Source organism: Xenia sp. Carnegie-2017, unplaced genomic scaffold, assembly GCF_021976095.1.
Source record: "Xenia sp. Carnegie-2017 unplaced genomic scaffold, XeniaSp_v1 HiC_scaffold_19, whole genome shotgun sequence".
Taxonomy (NCBI): Eukaryota; Metazoa; Cnidaria; class Anthozoa; order Malacalcyonacea; family Xeniidae; genus Xenia; species Xenia sp. Carnegie-2017.
The window spans coordinates 1,172,194-1,191,785 of record NW_025813481.1 but is presented as its reverse complement, the minus strand read 5'-3'; the positions used below and the strand labels follow the sequence as shown (position 1 = coordinate 1,191,785).

The 19,592-nt window shown below is 35.5% G+C and overlaps 4 protein-coding genes across 4 annotated transcripts; 3 read left to right on the top strand and 1 right to left on the bottom strand.

The window, feature by feature from the left end:
- Positions 1–807: 807 nt before the first annotated feature.
- LOC124438221 (parafibromin-like) lies at positions 808–8,197 on the top strand. Its single transcript, XM_046988238.1, has 20 exons — positions 808–962; positions 1,301–1,433; positions 1,673–1,703; positions 1,796–1,870; positions 1,956–2,011; positions 2,137–2,160; positions 2,250–2,311; positions 2,440–2,551; positions 3,385–3,489; positions 3,567–3,662; positions 4,004–4,079; positions 4,409–4,473; positions 4,548–4,626; positions 4,908–4,946; positions 5,099–5,186; positions 5,654–5,812; positions 6,280–6,380; positions 7,072–7,148; positions 7,359–7,423; positions 7,705–8,197. The coding sequence occupies exons 1-20, from the start codon at positions 832–834 to the stop codon at positions 7,739–7,741; spliced, it is 1,611 nt and encodes a 536-aa protein (XP_046844194.1). The 5' UTR covers positions 808–831; the 3' UTR covers positions 7,742–8,197.
- A 925-nt stretch (positions 8,198–9,122) lies between these two features.
- Positions 9,123–10,290, bottom strand: LOC124438697. Its single transcript, XM_046988891.1, has one exon. The coding sequence runs from the start codon at positions 10,062–10,064 to the stop codon at positions 9,123–9,125; it is 942 nt and encodes a 313-aa protein (XP_046844847.1). The 5' UTR covers positions 10,065–10,290.
- Positions 10,291–13,642: 3,352 nt separating this feature from the next.
- LOC124438696 (formylglycine-generating enzyme-like) lies at positions 13,643–16,575 on the top strand. The gene is given in 5 exon segments (XM_046988890.1): positions 13,643–13,677; positions 14,260–14,382; positions 15,327–15,361; positions 15,364–15,554; positions 16,270–16,575. Coding segments are annotated over 5 exon segments (483 nt in total). The 3' UTR covers positions 16,369–16,575.
- A 1,470-nt stretch (positions 16,576–18,045) lies between these two features.
- LOC124438228 (putative nuclease HARBI1) lies at positions 18,046–19,527 on the top strand. The gene is made up of 2 exons (XM_046988244.1): positions 18,046–18,797; positions 18,936–19,527. Exons 1-2 carry the CDS (start codon positions 18,218–18,220, stop codon positions 19,049–19,051), a joined length of 696 nt encoding a protein of 231 aa, XP_046844200.1. The 5' UTR covers positions 18,046–18,217; the 3' UTR covers positions 19,052–19,527.
- Positions 19,528–19,592: the final 65 nt, after the last annotated feature.

Here is a 19,592-nt window from a genome sequence, read left to right as displayed (position 1 = left end):
TTAATATATTTTAGACATCAATCCAGGCATATAGTGTTTTTTATATCAATAAAATTCATGTTGGGCGAGAATTTATTAGCACCCCATTTTTTGGCCCTGCCCATGCTCAAGAATAGGGATTATTCAAAAAGAACCATCACATTAATTTATTCTACACTCAGGCTTTGCAAATAGCCCCATAACATTTGGTGATCTGGCCAATTCACTATATTTTACCATTGACTTTGTTGGTATCTTAGATTGCAACTGAAACTTGTATCTTTCTTTAGTTCACCAAATGCTTTATGTGTCATAATGCTTGTGTAGATCTTTGACATTGCTCATTTTGTATGTTTCATATGACCACATCGCTCCCCCAAAAACATTAGATCTTCACTTCCAGCTTAAATTCTTTGTGTTTATCACAGAAACTGCACTAATGGCACTCTCTTGAATGCCAAGCATCATATTTGTCCACCACGAATAATTTTCCAAGCAAACAATTTTTGTTTCAGACTTTGGCTTGCTTAGTACTTTACGTTTTCTTGAAGTATTGACAGTCGTTCTTGCTGCAGAATTCCTGGCTTCTTCATCCATCAGTCAAAGTCATCAAGGTTTTTCAAAAATTATTACATACCACCCTTATAGTGTAGTGCTATTGAGTACTACACTATAATAAGCATCTTTTATCTTTAGACACTGAACTCAACCTTGTCATAAAAATAATGGCTATTATATCCGGTCAATCATGGTGTTTACAGGTATTTAATTTTATAAGTTATGTAATAGTGATGTAAAAAATTGAGCCACTGGTTCTCAGGCTTTTTTCTCTCAACGTTGTGAAATTCAATCATGGCGGATCCGTTGTCGTTGTTGCGACAATATAATGTCCAAAGAAAAGACATACTAGAAAAGGATGACTACATCAGCTTTGACGAATTTGCATTCCACAAGACTGCCAAGACAAATTACATCATATACAGGTAAATCGATTGCCTATAAGGTATATTAATGATGGATTTTAGTATCTTTCCTTTTATTATTGTTTGTTTATATATTGTTTATAATTTCTGTTATTACTTATAACAAGATGCCTGATTGAAGTTTGCATGATTTCGGCCGTTCGAATTCCTCATTGAGCGTAAATCTCGATCTTTTTTAGTTTATTTCTTATTGATAGATAAGACTATCGTTGGGAATTGCTTATGTATAATAAAACATGTGATCATTTCATATATTATATTACTCATGCCGCTTGAAGGCACTTGTTACGAATGTTTATGTTTAGCTGTCTTAATCTGTTGAATTTATGATGCCTTAGGACACAACCAAAGGAGTACTACACGTTGGAATCCATGTTATTTTTGTTGAAAAATGTGCATCTTTCACACGCAAACTATGTACAACGTGCAGCATCCTCGAAAATCCCGGTGATCAGATTGCCCGACAAAAAGGTGAGATTCTTAAGAGGGTCATTCTTTCATATCATTATTATATTATAAGATGCAAATATTACTTGTTAGTTCTTAAAAGAACTGTTTTAAGTAAAGAGCAGTTCTTTGAAGAACTATCAACTTATTATATTACTTTTACCATTCACTATGGTATTTGCTATCTTTAGAACTATTTTCAGATTTGTCACCACGACAAAGTCTCTATTTTATTATTTAAGACTCTTGCTTCTAAATTATAGGCTCTGCTTAGTTATTTGAACGGTGAAACAGGTACCATTACTTATGTTGATTAAATAATGATCATGGCTTGCACTTTACAACTGATATCTATGAAGAAATGCAATCTTTGTCGTAATCTCTAGAAACTTCATCGAGCATCGACAAAAGTGTACCTCTTGAACTGCCAACACAGAGGCCTTCGGCAAGAGTAGAGAACTGTTAGTACATACAATCTTGTATTTTATCATATTGCAGCAGTATTTGAAAAGCTCAAATATTGATTGCGGCATGTTTTTTCATCAGTGAAAAGGCCTGGGGAGGATGGACATGATGGAGATTTCAAACGACCTAAAGTCGAGGTAAACAAACCTCCAATTTACACTCAAACATTTAAATCACACAACAACCTGTTATTATGTGGTATCAACTTGTGTAATGTTGTATTGATATGGCATTAGTCAGAGAATATTTCGTATCTTTATAGGAAGAACAAGTTCAACGTGATAAGGTTTGCTGTTGATTGCAATGACTTGCATTTAAATGGCCTTTTTCTCTTTCATACAGTAGTGAATTTGAAAATAACTCATTTACGTTCAGAAAAGACTGGAAGCTCGTCTCGAAGGACACAAAGAAGAGACAGTTACAACAGAACAAATTCGGTAATCTATGATAACGTATTTTAATACATGTTAATGTATTTTAAGACGTAATGTATTTTAAGTTGTCGAATGATAAATGTATATAAAGCACGTAAGTAATATATGCGAATGGTTTTCTTTTGCTACAGATCCTTGAGTGACACGATGTCTGCAGAAAAGATTGCGGCTATAAAAGCAAAACGTTTGGCAAAAAAACGAACCACAATTAAAGTGGATGACGAACTTGATTCTGGTGTTCTTGTATGTCAAATATTGTTTCCATAATTTCGTGAGAGCACAATGGTTATAAGACATTTAAAATAGACGACAAATTTGTTTATAGCAAACGTGTTTTGGCATACTTTATGCCATCTTCATTGCGAAGTGAATAAATATAGGAAGTTTACATGATTATATGTTATAGTGATTAAAGTCATCGTCAGAGAATATATATAATATATTAATCCTAACACGAATTTAATATGCACATGAAAAAATGTGACTTGGACGAGATTTGAACTCGCACCTTCGGGATACTAGTCTGCCGCTCTACCTGTTGAGCTACCGAGCGGACAAGTATCCCGAAGGTGCGAGCTCAAATCTCGTCCAAGTCACATGTTTTTCATGTGCATATTAAATTCGTGTTAGGATTAATATAGTGATTAAAGCGGAAATAACTATTCGATACTTCCGCTTTATCACTATAACATATTATCATGTAAACTTCCTATATTTATTCATTTCGCACTGAAGATGGCCTAAAGTATGCCGAAACATGTTTGCTATAAAGAAATTTGTCGTCTATTTTAAATGTCTTATGTCAAATATACTAAGGATTCATGTTGATTTTATCGTCTGCACTTGCGCATGCTCAATAGCCTACAAAGATAGAAAGGACATTGAGCGTGTTTCATGAAACGATTCATTAACAAAAATAATTTTTTGACAAACGATAAGTTCGTAAATCTTTTGAAACTTTGCCACTGACTTAAACATTTCAACTAAGGTTGCCAACACTTGAAAATTATGTTATTGAATAAGTGTGCTTTACAATAACGTAAATATCGTGATAGGGTCCAACCTCTAATTCTTAGGAGAGACGTGTTTTTGTCGACGCTGAAGTGGATGTGACACGCGACATAGTCAGTCGTGAAAGACTCCTTCGCACGCGATCCAGTGTTTTACAAAGTTCGGGAAAGGTGCAACTGTCTTTTTTGAAAACATCGAGCTAAACACAACTGCTTCAACTTTCTTTATTCAACTCATTTCTGTTCAGCAATTCCTCAAGAACATTCTGGCCATCCTTCAATCGGTCAAGGCCCAAGAAGACGGTTCCTCCGCAAAACAAGCTCAGAAACCCGCTCCGGCTGCGGTAAGATTTCAACCCTCTTCAACGAACATTCCTTCTAAAGTAAATGGTTTGAACCCGGGAGTATCGTTACATGTTTGTAAATGTAGATCGTCCAGGTTGGTATAGTCCTGAGAAGGACTGTTTTTGTTGTTGTTGACTGCAGTTTCGACAATCTTAGCGGTAGTCATCTTCAGAGTCAAATGACAAAGTTTGACTCTGAAGATGACTACCGTTAAGGTTGTCGAAACGTCAGTCAACAACAACAAAAACAGTCCTTCTCGGGACTATACCAACCTGGACGATCTACATTTACAAACATGGAACATTCCTTCTATGTAAAACAAATGTATTTTCTTGTTCAGGAACCTCCAAAGAAGAAACCGCCTGTAGCCGTCTCATACAACAGATACGATCAGGAACGCTTCAATCGTAAAGAAGGTACTAGCTAATCTTTTGATGAACAGCAAAGACTTCTTCAAAGATTTTTCTTTTGACTGCACAAGTCCAGTATTAAATGCTTTGTTAATATTTAAATTCGGGAATACGTTTTCACGGAATTTTAAAGTTCCTTATGAAACTAAAATCCTCGTCAGGAAAGGCAGCAATAGAATAATAATGAGAACAAAGCTGGGTGGGAACTGTACATTTGTTTCACGTATAAATGACTCCACAAACCTTCCATTTGCGACTCAAATTTGAACTTGCAAAACAACTATAGTACATTGTACCTGACATTGTTTTTCGTTTTTATTTCATCATTCCATCAGAAACGGAAGGATTCAACATCGACACGATGGGAACCTATCACGGATTAAGTTTGGATCGTGTAAAGGTAAAACCAAATTGTTGAATTTAATTCGAAATCCAAGCCAGATTTTGACATTCGACACTTGAAATCTTTATCAGGAAGGCGTTCATAAGACCGACCAAAAACGCTCGTCGCATTCTTCCAACCAAAATAGACCGTCCAGATCATCTCAATCGGGTAATACACTTGTATACTTTTACAATATTATGAAATATAAGGTTTATAGTAGTATTTACAATATAAAAATTATTAAGTGTTACAGCTAAGTGTAACATGTGAACCATTCTTCGTAACATTTTCATCTTTCACAGTTTGTATTTTCAATAAAATACTTTGTAAAATTCATAACATTTGTTATGCATTAAAAAATGTGTGATTCGTTATTTTACAATGCAAACACGTGATAAGATTTTACAAATAAAGCCAGGAATCCTCATATTTATCTTTATCTTGCACAGGTCTACAGAAGCCAGCCCAGCAATTGCCTCAAAAGAGGGGTAAGTATGACAGTAAACCATCTCAACAACTGCTTGAACAAATGATGATTGTATGAAAGTTAAAGACCATGCTGTGGTTCTTGCTTTATTTTACCTAGAATCCTGAACACCTATCACCATAATGATTCTCACTTTAACCCTTTATTACCTAGAATCTCGAACACCTATCATTATAATACCTGCTGGTGCGACATCTCTAATCTCGTTGTTCAACTGTAAAGATTTGCTACAAGATTTCAGGTTTGAATTACTTTATTTGAACCAATCAAATCCAACAACTAAATTGTAACGCATCACCGGTTTATGCGCTTGCACTATTGGTTCAGCCTGAGACATTTTAGAAGCCACGAGCGGTAGATACATCATATTATAACGTGTACTCATCGAATTCCATTCCCATAACCTTCATAGATACGCGTATCATTCGAAAATTTCACGACCGCGCATGCTCAGTAGTAGGTTTCACTAAGTTACGAACAAAGTGAAAAACAGGCTTAACACCTGGTCACCATATCTTGGGATTTAGAGTTTGGCATAGTTTATTTAAAACACATTTGATTGCCCAATACATTTTTGAAGTCGTGTACACGTTTGCTTTGTCACACGTGGAAGACACGTGATCTTCCTAACAGTCATTCTATTGTGTGTGCGCCCCTTCCCCAACTTAAAATGTCGACGATTCTAAACTCATGAAATTTTCCCTTAAGATTTGTGTCAAGTAACGATAAAAAACAAGGCGGTGCTCGGAAAGAAAACGAAGTACTAATTCAACGTCGTAAAGAAACAGTCGTTAATGGAACGGCGGGAAACGTGACTGTACCCTACAGGGTCATTGATAATACTCAGAGACTTCAACCTAACGACTGGTGGGTACAGTTAGCATACAATACACAAATAACTGTCACGTGACACACATCTCTGCCTAGGTCCGCTTCTAACGTCGAACATTCCATAGGCCAAATATATTATATGATGAGTTTGAACCCTTGTTTGCAATGCGTTTTTACGACAGAATCAGGTCTAAATTGACACAAATGTATGTTTAATTGATAAAAAAGCTTGTTTTGTTCAAACGTTCTTCGCAAGAGTAAGGGATGTTATCTCTCGCGACTTGAGTTAATATACTATGGTTTCTGGGAGGGGCATCCGTTATTTAGCAACAAAATGCAACGCAAGGCACCCATTGAACGTGGCTGAGTTCTGTTATGGCCGAAATGCCTCCTTTCAAAGCAACCAATTTGCCGTCATTCTTTTGCAACTCTCATATTTTTCACAAGTATCCTGATTAGCAAAATCTAATCTACGATATTATCCGATCTTCTGTCGTTTCAAGGAATCGTGTTGTCGCTGTATTTGTTCAAGGGCCAGCGTGGCAATTTAAAGGATGGCCATGGCTTGCCAGCGATGGTTCACCAGTCAATATTTTTACAAAAGGTGAATAATGGAAAACACACTTTGCTAAATTGTGCATTGTTTCAGTTCAAGCATACCACTGAACATCTGGATGTTAGTACAGTTAAACCTTTATTAAGCGGACATCCTGTTTTAAGTGGACATCCAGTATTAAGCGAATAATTTGTAAAGTCCCAAATTTCATATTATTAATAATCTCGTATTATTAATTCGTAATTATGAAACCACCATCAAGTGGAACGTCCATTAAGTGGACACTAGTCCATTTTCCAAGGGTGTCCGCTTAACGAAGGTTTCACTATATGAACCTAAAATTGTGTTCCCTTTAAATATAAAACAGCAATCTTCAAATTTTGCAACACTATCCTTGTTGCAGCATAGCAAACATTTCCTCTCACATTGTGGCTAACATTTGGTCGAAGGTTCCTTGCAGTCAGTGACATATCCAACATACATGGGTGGTCATGCTATGTAAAATTGAGATCATTAGCATGCTTTAGCAACCTATAACTTTTTTTATGGTGGATGAACACTCAAGCATTTACATATAGCATGATCAAACTTTGTGAGCAGGCTACATCCTTGCTTACAGCATGACAAACATTTTGCCAACGCTCCAGTAGGCATGGCTCTTCTGGCAATTTCCAACAAGAAAAATCAATTTGTTTTACCCTTATATTTATAGTTACATACCCATACCTTTACTTTGTAGTTAAAGCATTCCATCTGAAGTTTGATGAAATGGCAACGGATGCAAATGTAAAGAAATGGGACGTGCATGTGCTTACAGTAAGTGACACTGTGTTTATAGTTAAATGCTGTGAGTTAAGAAAGGTATACCCATACGTTATTGAAAATAGATGGTCTATGGTATGTTAGCTAACTTCCTCTTGATAGGTCTTATAGATGACATGGCCTCTTTAGCACATATTTAACTGTGAGGAGAGCATCGCAAACCACTAAGTATGTCTCACAGTTCATACCTCGATTCATTTGTAGATAAGTCGCAGTAAACGTCATCTTGATCGTGCTTCAGTGCTAAAGTTCTGGGAAGCTCTGGATAAGTAAGTGGAAACGTGACAATAATGTAATGTTAGTTACTAATGATGAAAAACAAGGTGCCTATTATGATAAAGACTCCTGTTTAAAGTCCAATGATATGTATTTGCCATTTGTGTGATGAAATGTATCATTGACATATAATATCCTTAAAAATTTGTTGACATCATATGAGTATCATTCGTATCATACTATTTTAATTGCTCTGCAGACATGCACTCATTATTCTTTGTATTTCCCATGAGATTAAAATGATCGTGCAAATTTAGTTTTCTTTGTTTTTCAGGTTTATCATCAAGACGAAACCTCATCTGAGATATTAAAGATTTGCAAAAATTATGAATATGTAACATTTGATTTTTCACCATGCCATATAAAGTAGCATCACAATACAACTTGTGTTTTTCTCATACTAGTGCATTTTTGAGAAATTAAATTTAGACAACCTAACATGTTTGCAACTCGAAAACAAGCGGGGTACAAATTGACCTCAAGAAAGTACATTGTAAATTTTTCCATTGAATACACACAGAGGCCAAAGGAATTTTCTGAACATTGTGATTTTTAAGTTATTTGGAATTGCAACAAAATTGTTTATTTGTACCCTGTTTAGTCCCACAACATCCATGTATGACTAATGTTGTAATTTCAACTAGACTAGCAATCAATTAGTGTAGGTGAACTTATGTTTAATTTATTTAATGTTGGTGCAGAAGTGTAAGTAAAATACATAGCAGAAACTTCAGAATATATGCGTTATGCGATGTGTTCAAAATCGATTTGACGTAGTGGACTGGATTGGAAATTATGGCAATTTCTGACCTAACTCTTATCCTCGAATGGAGAAAATAACATTTTGAACACTTTGATATGCACTTCATAAACAAGCTTCTGTAAAAGCAATAATAGACCATATGCCTTATTAATTTTTAATGAAAATGCGCGCTGTGCATTCTGGTCTTAGTAGTCACGCTACTACGGTAAACATCAACATGGCCACCGCGGATAGTGAGTGTGCAGCTGTTCTTTGTCGTCTTTCAGAGTAACTCAAACGAATGAAAATCCTAGTTCTTTTCAGAACTCTTGCACGGGTATTCAGGAGTTTGTTACATCTGAAGCTTATGGCAAGGAAATCCCAGAAACGTCGACGAAAGCGAAGATAGTTGGTGTAAATTCTAATACCGTTGCAAGTCCAGATGAAGAACTCGCGACATTTGGTCGCTTAGATTGGACAAAGTCTTTGGCTAATCTTCCATCTTTTACGCACGAGAAGCTTGAGCATAAGCTAGTTGAAAGTAGAAGAGGAAAATCCTATAATTATGCGCCTAACGCTTTTAGAAATATGAAGAAAGGTTACGGTCTCTGGCGAGAAGGATATGTAAAGAATACAATGGTAAAAGCAAATGTTCCTACTTCAAATGGGGAGGTTGTATTTGTTGTAAAGGCGCGTGTTGGTGCATCTATGAAAAGTGTGAGCTACTCTGTATTTGTTCATTTAAATCAGAGAACTGCTGAAGTGGAGTATAGTATTTGTAACTGTAAAGCAGGACAAGGTAGACTACATCCAAGTCATGGCCATTTCGGGCTAATAACCAGGCCACAATGGCTTAAGTGTGTATTTTCTTCCAGTAAAGATTTAGCTTTGTATTTTTCAAGAGCAATCTTCTCATTATCTATACCCCACTTTAGTGGTTGAGGTATATTTTAAAAAAATTTGTTAGATTTGGTGATTGTTTTAAGCAACAATGTAGGGTGTATAGTTTTTCTTCGATTTATAACTTTTCCAAAAATAGAAGCAGTTAGTCTTTTGCACCTTTCATCATACCAAGAAGGACTTTTACTTTGTTCCATTGTATTCATGCATATTTCTTTGGCTTGGATAACTGTGACAAAAACTGTTTTCAACATTACATCCAATTGTTGTTTAGAATGTCCCAAAGGAGGACTATAATCTGTAGCCACATTCTTAAAAATCTTGTTTATAATACACAAAGATGGATCTTCAGGCAAAGACTCCACCAGCTTTCTCCTCTTTATCATTCGATTGCAAGAAGTCTCAAAAGTATTACAGGGCTGATATTCATTTGATTTAAATGCTTCACATAACAATGATGCCCTATTAACTTTTTGAAAGGCATCTGCCATTATTTTGATGTCTTCTTTGGTAAGTTCTTGTGCATATGGTGGAGTCGAGCAGTAGTTCTCTCTAACACCTCTTACAGAATGTTGTTTATTGGTCTTATTTACATCAGCCTTTTCAAAAAGCAAGTGGTCAAATTTTACAGCTTTCTCAAGAGTTTTAGAATTGCCAGATGGTACATTCCATTTTTGAGGTAGCTGAGTACACGTATGTTCGGCAGGAACAGCAGAAAGCTTAAGATTCACAAAGTCTAACACTGTGTAAAGTAACGCTGCGACATGTTTGCAGCATCCACGTTGTCCTGCTTTACAGTTACAAATACTATACTCCACTTCAGCAGTTCTCTGATTTAAATGAACATATACAGAGTAGCTCACACTTTTCATAGATGCACCAACACGCGCCTTTACAACAAATACAACCTCCCCATTTGAAGTAGGAACATTTGCTTTTACCATTGTATTCTTTACATATCCTTCTCGCCAGAGACCGTAACCTTTCTTCATATTTCTAAAAGCGTTAGGCGCATAATTATCGGATTTTCCTCTTCTACTTTCAACAAGCTTATGCTCAAGCTTCTCGTGCGTAAAAGATGGAAGATTAGCAAAGACTTAGTCCAATCTAAGCGGCCAAATGTCGCGAGTTCTTCATCTGGACTTGCAACGGTATTAGAATTTACACCAACTATCTTCGCCTTCGTCGACGTTTCTGGGATTTCCTTGCCATAAGCTTCAGATGTAACAAAGTCCTGAATACCCGTGCAAGAGTTCTGAAAAGAACTAGGATTTTCATTCGTTTGAGTTACCTCTGAAAGACGACAAAGAACAGCTACACACTCACTATCCGCAGTGGCCATGTAGATGTTTACCGTAGTAGCACAGAATAGATACATACAGAAGCGCCACTCGATGTCGGAAGCTTTGATGTTCGTGTCCCCTACAATCCGGGTATTTTAAACGGCGGCCATGTTTCCAGCCAGATGATCTGTGCCTCTTATCACCTATTATTTCACTCATACTGAAGATGGCATCATGAGATGTCGAAACATGTCTATTTTCAAAAAAGTTGTCGTTTATATTAAATGTGAATTATGTTTATCTTAATGAAATGTCTATAAATATTCCAAGTTTGAAACCTTATATGTGCTTTGATAAAAGTCTAATTAGATTTCATAAAAAATAACGATGCATGTTGTTTTTGCGCGTACTAAATAAAACTCTTGATTACTATGCGATATCATGGTACACTAAGATACAACCATACGAAGAGTATAGCAATGCAAAGGAAGCGAGAGCATCAATTTACTCATCTTGTTGCTAAATTACGACAAGTCAAAGCAGAAATTAACGATCGACTTGAAGGTGGTCGACTCCAACGAATATTTCTAAATTATACATATTAATTAAATTGTGCTCTTTGCAACAAAAAGCTGATACACCGAAAGGCAAGGTATGATAACGGAACGCGTTCCCGTTGCTATTGCAAAGAGATGTTTAAACTTGTAGCTACACAAAGATTGTTGCCATTAACTAAAAATGCACTTGCGTGATTCGTTTAAAAATAGGCAATATTTATGTTCCCTAATTACAGTAGGGCCGTAGCTAGAACGTTGAATGAGAGTGTGAATATTCGTGTGTTCAGTTGTAGTCGGCACAACACTTCCCGATCAATTACACCTAACTGCCTAACAGTAAGCAGAACATTTGATATTTACTAATGCAAAGGTTAATGTTTTAATTATTGTAATGATAATGATACATAGTCATGTACACAAAGTAATAATCACAAAGAAAGGCAACTTGGGGGTGCAACGCCTTCTCAAGTCCGCTAGTTGACTTACATGTTTGTAGCAGATTGAGGGGCATTCTTATTCCTAACCACCAAAAGATGACGTCATTCTGAAGACTGATAGAAACTGAGAATATTTAGACATAAGAAATGACGTCATCTCACTTTATTGGTAAGATACTTATGTGATTGTCATAGTCCCATCGCCAAGTATATAAACATTTCTAATACGCACAAAGCAAGCTACGGACAGCTTTTATTCAAATTATTATTTGAATGATTTGTTTATTGTTTATAAATCGTTTATTCTTTTAATTTGTTCATTTGTTGATTTGTTTGTTCTTGTTTTACCGTGTAAACAGTTTTTGATACGTGCAAAGAAATGCAGCGAAATCCTTTTGTAATTTTATTCGCTTAGATTGTGAAATCGTTTCTGTGATAAATAATCGGGGAATGGTATTTCGATAGTATTTTTACTTGAAGATTTAAAGCTGCTACTGTAACTGCAATCATTATGGAAGCTCATCAATACCAAGAGCGCAACATTGCACAAGTCCAACGACATTGGTAAAACAATGTGTTTTCAAAAACTTAAACGACAACAATAACGCTGGCGCGTTAACTGTAAGTTAAAATTTCAAATCATATTGCAATTTTTATTTTGCAAGAAGAAAAGTTGTAAACAGTAACTGGCTTACATTAAAAACGTGAAGAGAAGTGAAACTGAAATCACGACTTCATTTCTTATTCTCACAGCAAGTAACTTGTGCTTTCAACAAACAGAAAACAGACACGTCACTACGTGTGACATTTAATGGTAATATGAGAGTGACTGGTTGTTCATCTGGATGTTGTCGTCGCTGGTTTATAACAATCAACGGTAAGAGAAGTCTATAACAGGAATTACCTAAGTGTAATATACACCTGTCAGGAGTTTTTGATACAGCAAAACACACAATCAATAAATACTCGAAGCATTTTTTAAAAAAGAAAAAAAATATTAAAAAACGACAAAATTAAGTTTTGGGTTTGAAAGATTCTGTCTGTTCTATCGTACTTATTTCTTGGTGCATAGGGAGAGAATGCCAAGTTCCAGCAACAATTGACACACAAATATATGCAGGCTGGTCGGTAAATCGTCACTCTCCAAGTACTTTGGATGGCTTTTGCAATAATATATTTGCAGGGACAGTTAATGTCGGTCTCCCTATAGCAGCCTGTTCTAGAATTACGCATGTTTCCAAATGGTACATTTTGTCTTTTTCATAGTTTTGTAACCTCAATGATTTTAAAGAGTGATGCAATAACAAAACACTTAACGTGAATAAACAACCTCAGAACGCGAACTCGCAACCACATAGCTACGTAGCGATAGTATAGCGTAAACACAACACAATTTTGCAACTAACAACCACACATTTTTCGTTAATAACTTGATAAGCAACTAAAAAACGCAAGACAGCAATCACATTACGCAAACTAGCCGCAAAATAATGCAAATTGTAATGCTCAGTAGCAATCAGTGGTAGTGTAACGCAATAGTTTGTTTTGAATTATATGCGTTATATTGTATATGTTATAAGTTTACACTATGTGGTTGCTATTTTGCGTTTGTTTGTTGGTTATCGTTCGTAATTGCTAGGCTGAACAATGTGCTTGACAAAATTGCAAGCACGATTTAAAATAAAGCACGATCTTGCTGTTTAATAACAACCAAAATATATTCTTTGGAATTGATTCACGAATCATTTTAGGGTTGGATGTAAGATCCTCAGAGGTGTAGTTCTAGTGCCAAGGACAATGAACCTTGTCACATGTTTGTCATTCACACAGCAGAGCATGCAATACAAAGCTTTACGTTAGATAATTTGGTCGCCAAGTGGCGAAACCCAGGAATCTACCAAACCAAACCGGAATCTACCAATGTGACATTCGGACGGTAGAACAACGTTCACCATTGAAAAAGTATTCTTGTCAGTCGGTAGCGTGCAACGTTACGGCGTGATTCTAAAACAGTCGCTGAAGACTTTCCAAACATCTCCCTCGGCATTTAAAACAAAGTTTTGCGAAAATATTTTCGGTTTTCCATCATCATATGACACGGTACCATCAACAAATACCGCAATGGTCGTACTTCCGGGAGAAACTTTTTCTAAAAGATGCACAAAATTTTAATTTTCAATTCTAGGGACTAATGGCTTCTTCTGTAGCTTTAGCAGCAGGCTTACGCACACCGTTTTTGTGGGAGATATTTACAAAGACATTTTCACGACATCTAATGTTGTCACATTAACAGATGCCATCGACGTACGTAAGTATTCAGAACGCAAAGTATGCACGAAATTAACGGACAAGATCAATTTTCTCTTGTTTGTGATGTGCATGGAAAAATCTTTAGTGTTCGTGTAAACATATCACAACAAGGTTTTTTTATCAAGTAAAACACAGAGCCCTCTATAATAGAGGGCTCTGGTAAAACAGCTTCCGTGGGAGCTGTTAAATTATGAGTATCAATAGAATCGAATTGGTATTCTATTGCAAATGCTTTAATTTGATTGGCCACTTTACCCACTGTCGCAATTGATAACAAGTAACAAAAACAACAGAGAGCGTGTAGCAAAAACACATTGGTTTCCTGTTTGCGCTTTTCTTAGGTTTCTGAAGATGAACTTTGTTCACTTGAGAAAGCAATTGCAGCGAAGACTAGAATCGCCGCAAAACGTGGCGTTATATTTACGAGTAAAAAACTATGCATGGAGCAAGAGTCGTTCGCTTTTTAATAAAGATGTCAACAAATGCATAAAACGACGAATTATGAAAACCTAAAGTTATTGACGAATTATGAAAAACAGGAGTAAATTTTAATAAAAAAATACAACCAAATGTCAAATAATTTTTTATATGCTCATTCAGGCTAGACCACCCAGTTTTACATGTATCATGGAAAGATGCATTGACATACTGCAAATGGCTTGGTAAATGGCTTCCTACCGAAGCTGAATGGGAGTATGCCTGTCGTGGTGGATTGCATAAAAAGTGCGGAAGAATTTCACCTCTTATTTTGTATTTAATGCCATTGCATAGGGGTTATTATAGGGGAAAGGGAAGGAAAAAGAGAAGGGTGAATTTCAAATTTTGTAAAAATGAATGCGTATAGCGGATGTTGTCTTTTTAAAGCAAGAAACTTCTTTAATGGCTTTTGGACAGCGAAAAAGGTTTGCTTGATTTTTAGTCATTTATGGTTTTATATTATGTATATATATTAGAAAAAGAGCAATTTTTTGCGTTTGTTCAAACAAATTTACCTGCAAAAGCTTCGTTGTGCTACGTACAAAAACATAAGATTTCATTGCACCCTCCACCTCCTTCACCCTATTAACTGCCTAGTTAAATTACTTTAATGAACTGATATTTTTCAATTCTTGTAATGTTGTTCTACAAAATCTCCTTGATTTTGACATGCTGGAAGAGGACTGTTCTTTAAATTTTTCAACAGTTAGCCGCAAAGCACGTATCTGTCAAAAGCCCCTGCTCTTCAGCCACTTCTCGTTGTGAAGAACTTGTCCTCTACTAACGCCTCATCACTTCAAAGCAAAATGTCGACATTATTTCTATTGCTTTATCATGGCTTGGAAATAAAGACGAATATTGCTTTAAATCACGTCTCTTCGAATCTTGAGTTTACAAGATGATGTTTTGTGAAGTGTGTTTTATCTTTTAAGTTTCTATGTTCTCTATGAATTAAATTTGCGATTTCTTCAACTAAATCACGTTCTTCCAACGAACACGTTGCCATTTTCATTTTTGTAAATGCCACATGACCAAGATTTGGAACAAAGGAATAAAATTTCGTAGAAATTATTAGGCATTTAGTAACTTTTTCGAATTGTTCATGGCATTTTGATGCATTAGACTCACGAGATTTGCGTGGTTTTAAATATACCTAACCTTTGGCGTTTGGTATGTATGTGTATATGTAGGGTGTTTCCTTGGGGAAATATTTTTAAAGTTGAAGGAAACATCGTTGTAATACGTGGCAAGGAGAGTTCCCCGTTCAGGACACGGCGGAAGACGGATACGCGGGAACAGCACCTGTGTGGAAATTCAAACAAAATGACTATAATCTTCATAACATGGTGGGCAACGTTTGGGAATGGACTGCTGACTGGTGGGACATTCGTCATTCATCAGAAACTAAGGAAAATCCCGTGAGTATTTATTGATTTGAAATATAAAAATCTTGAAATATACTTACTGCACTGATGAGTCATTGAAAGATCCAGCTAGCGAGGAATTTCGAGTTTTCCGTGCAATACTTTACCATGCAGGTATAGACAGAAAATTGTACTATCACCATTATCACAACACTTTGAAATTATATTGTAGAAGTAAATTTGAATTAGCTGACCAATTACCAAGTCTTTCTTGTACATAAAATTTGTTTACTACCCGTTTTTCGAATCTTTAGCGATGAAATTATATTTCTAAACAGCTATTTATAATGGTCAACTTTGTACTAATCCTGTGTCTTTGTTAGCGCAACGTCGTTTTCTTTAATGTGTAGATTGGTCCAAGCGATGGTGTTGATAGAGTAAAGAAAAAAGGTTCATAAGGTAAAATACTTTTGACGAAATCAATTTTTTTATTTGAATTTTTTTGGCTATATTTATACTGGAAAGAAGAATGTACCCGAATATGAATGCCCTCCTTAATCATCATTATAAAAAAAGTGCTTGTACGAGCGTTAATATAATCAAGCTTAGCGTCATGAATTAACGGGAATTCGCGTCTTGTTTTGTAACTTATATAGAGCTTGGTAAAATGCATGTAATCTCGGGATCTGATCAGACAATTTACATAACGGCAAATGAAAAGTTTCATTTTTTTAAACTCGTTTATCTGATTGTTTCGAACATTTTTCAGTCGTTTTGCTATCGATACAGATGTGCTGCTCGGAGTAAGAATACGCCAGATAGCTCAGCGTCGAATTTGGGATTTCGCTGTGCTAAGGATGTAGCGTGAGATGCATATTTCATGAACCATCCTCTTCTAACTTATGTCATTGTAAATTGACTCATTATTGAAATGAATGGTGATTACGCTTTTGTTTGAGTTGTTTTCTCTAAATATTCTCATTTTAACTACATCTGGTCCATGGTCATGGCATGGTTACATGTTTACACCTTAAGCGTTAAAACAATTAAAGCTTAAGCCTACATTTAAGTGAAAGTATATTTTATTTCGTTGAAATTTACTTAGCTAACTACAAGAGCATTTTGAACCGTTTTTTGTATACATCGCATACTGTGATTAACTCGAGATGATTTCGATTGATCAAATCATTCAAGAGAAACCAAGACTCATTTGTACCGACGTATTATAATATGAATAAAAAACGAATTACTCCAATTCCTACTTACTCCAATCATATATATTTAATTCAAATCTGGTGCAAGTGAAAAGTGGTTCGATCCGCTCTTTGGTCGGGAAAATACGTATGTTTCTGAATGTTAATGTAGGATGTACATTAAATTTATGTACGTTCTGCAGTTTATACAAGAAAATATATTAGTTCTGCAATAACATCCCTGCAACTTTTTGACAATGTCTACAATGAAGTAGAGTAATGATATCATTGATATGTTACGGCTTCGCGCTGACTGGAGTGTTTTGGAATGGTATAAAATGAACAGCAGCCAAATCTGATAAAGAAATTGTGAACTCGAGAAAAATTCAGTAAATGTAAACAAGGCATCATTCATACTTAATTCAAGATATCTGAAGTATCAAACTCAAACAAATTTTCTGTGCAACTGTAGATCTAATTTGAAAATATTTTAACTATCCATGCAATATCGATATGAAGAACGATTATAGAATACTCTGCTACATACTTATGAGCCTAACCACATAACCCTGCCTGATTGTTATTGGCAGGCAATGTATTCTTTAATTACTGTGCCAATTTTAATACAACATTCTGCATTACAAATTATCTCATTCAGACCTGAACAAGTGATAATCATTAACACTAGAATAAATCAGTGGATTCACTGCTTACAGACAACGCTGTGCAGCTACGAGTCTAAAGAGTAATTAACGTTATCTGGCAAGTGACTTGTCATAAGATAAGAAAATACTGAAAAGATGAATGTTGATATTTGCATATTACCTATTGTGATGAAAATCAGCAATTTTATAACAAAAGAGTTGAAACAAAGTCAATGATAAGCTGATGGGAAGTGTTAATTTCTATGTAAGCAGACTAGAATGTACTCATGGACTCAACAGCAGGCCGTATAAAAGTTCTTTGTTAATTGTGACGTTGACATCAGCAAAAGCCAAAATATGTCCTAATTAAGCGTTGTGAAAAAATAATGATTTCAAGCAATGTTTGCTTGCTCAACGTATATAAAAAATTATATAGTGGATTTAAAGTAATTCATTATTCAAAGCATACACTTGTATAGTTATAGAGTTAAACCAAAAGAGATATTGATACCAGCAGAGCTGGAAATACTATGAAATGCAGATTAGTACTCACGAGATAATATAGTTCAAATGCTAAATGGCAATAATTCTGTTGTAATGATTCTCATAAAAAATACACTTCTTATAATTTCTCTAATTATCTTAACGGTAAACTGCACTAAATGGAATTATCTTTATAGCTCGATCAACTGATTTTATTTTGACTCTGGGCACAGTAATTAAATTTAATATACAGTCTAATATAGTACCGTCTTAAGGCTGCTTTCCACTGTTGCGTTTTTTTTCCGTGCGTACATCCATAGATAAAAACGCACGGATTATTAATCTCCAGTGTTGCGTTTTGCGTTGTGCATAAATTTAATGCGTGCTGCAATTCAAAATGGCGTCGAAAGAGGAGCGAAAATTAGCAATTCTACTTTTGCTTCGCCAAAGACGAAAACGAAGGAATAAATACAAAAAAAGGTTTTGGATTAAAGATATTTTAAAGCGGCGAAAAGAACTGGAGGAATACCATCGCCTCATTCAAGAAATGCGGTTAAATGATCCTGAATCATTTTATCAATACTTTCGGATGACCCCTTCGCGGTTTGATTTACTTCTTGGTCTGGTTGGGCCATACTTGAAAAAGAATTCTTTATACCGCGAGCCTGTGAGTCCTGAAGAACGCCTCGCTGTTACTCTTCGCTTTTTAGCAACAGGCGATTCTCAACAAAGCATAGCATTCAGTTTTCGACTTGGCCATGCTACTGTGACCAAAATCCTAGAGGAGTCCTCCGAAGCTTTGTGGTCTGCGTTGCAACAGTTTATCAAGCCTCCAACGACAACAAGCGAATGGGAAAAAATCGCAACAGATTTTTGGCAGTTGTGGAACTTCCCAATGTGTTGCGGAGCCATTGATGGCAAACATGTAGTCATGCAATGTCCCTCTCGGGATGGTTCGTCATTTTTTAACTATAAAGGTAAATAAGAGTTCTTAGATAACGATATACATTGTAAATTTACTGCTTACATGTTGGACAAGTCAAGTGAAACTGCATGTTTGTGAATATTGTGATTAAGCGAGTATGATTTTTTAACAATTTTTTATTTCCATGTAGGAACACATAGCACTGTTCTGTTGGCAGTTTGTGATGCTAGGTACTTGTTTACTCTAGTGGAAATTGGCAGCTCAGGCAGAAACCAATCACTAAAGCAATCACTAATAGACGTATAGACTAATAGACGTATAGGGTTTTGTAAGAGATAGATGGATCCAATGAATAGTATTTTTAACCCAAAACAAAATCATGAATTTTTATTATGATAGTGACGCGTGTTATTTCTTGTTGGCTTCAGCAGTATGCTTCAAGTGTGCATACGTAGAAACAAAGACTTTATTTATACCCCAAGCCATTTATCCACGACCTACTACCATTATTTGCTTTTTTTGGAGCTTTGAACAAATGAGCAGAAGTGTTGACAGAAACTTTGTTTAATTTTGCTGAAGGAAAAAGAGAACGAGAGGATCGAAGAACACACCACGGAGAAAATCGAATTAAGTATATTCCATTCTTTATAATTTCATAATTTTATAATTTTATCTTATTTATGTAATTTTAAGGATACAGCACGAACATTAATAGCTGACCTATTGTAAATAATTATTTATACAAATATATGGTACATACTGAAGTTGTTATCCAGTCAAAACATTTGTGAATAACGATGATAAGAAACAATAATCTTTATTCTTTACATTTATTTAAGAGAGTAAT

Bases quoted from the DNA above. Each gene is read 5' to 3' on its own strand.
- LOC124438221 (XM_046988238.1), top strand. From the start codon at position 832: ATGGCGGATCCGTTGTCGTTGTTGCGACAATATAATGTCCAAAGAAAA. The intron at 1,871-1,955 runs GTTAGTACATAC...TTTTTTCATCAG, and splicing joins TTCGGCAAGAGTAGAGAACT to TGAAAAGGCCTGGGGAGGAT. The intron at 4,080-4,408 runs GTACTAGCTAAT...TCATTCCATCAG, and splicing joins ACGCTTCAATCGTAAAGAAG to AAACGGAAGGATTCAACATC.
- LOC124438697 (XM_046988891.1), bottom strand. From the start codon at position 10,064: ATGAAGAAAGGTTACGGTCTCTGGCGAGAAGGATATGTAAAGAATACA.
- LOC124438228 (XM_046988244.1), top strand. From the start codon at position 18,218: ATGGCGTCGAAAGAGGAGCGAAAATTAGCAATTCTACTTTTGCTTCGC. The intron at 18,798-18,935 runs GTAAATAAGAGT...ATTTCCATGTAG, and splicing joins GTCATTTTTTAACTATAAAG to GAACACATAGCACTGTTCTG.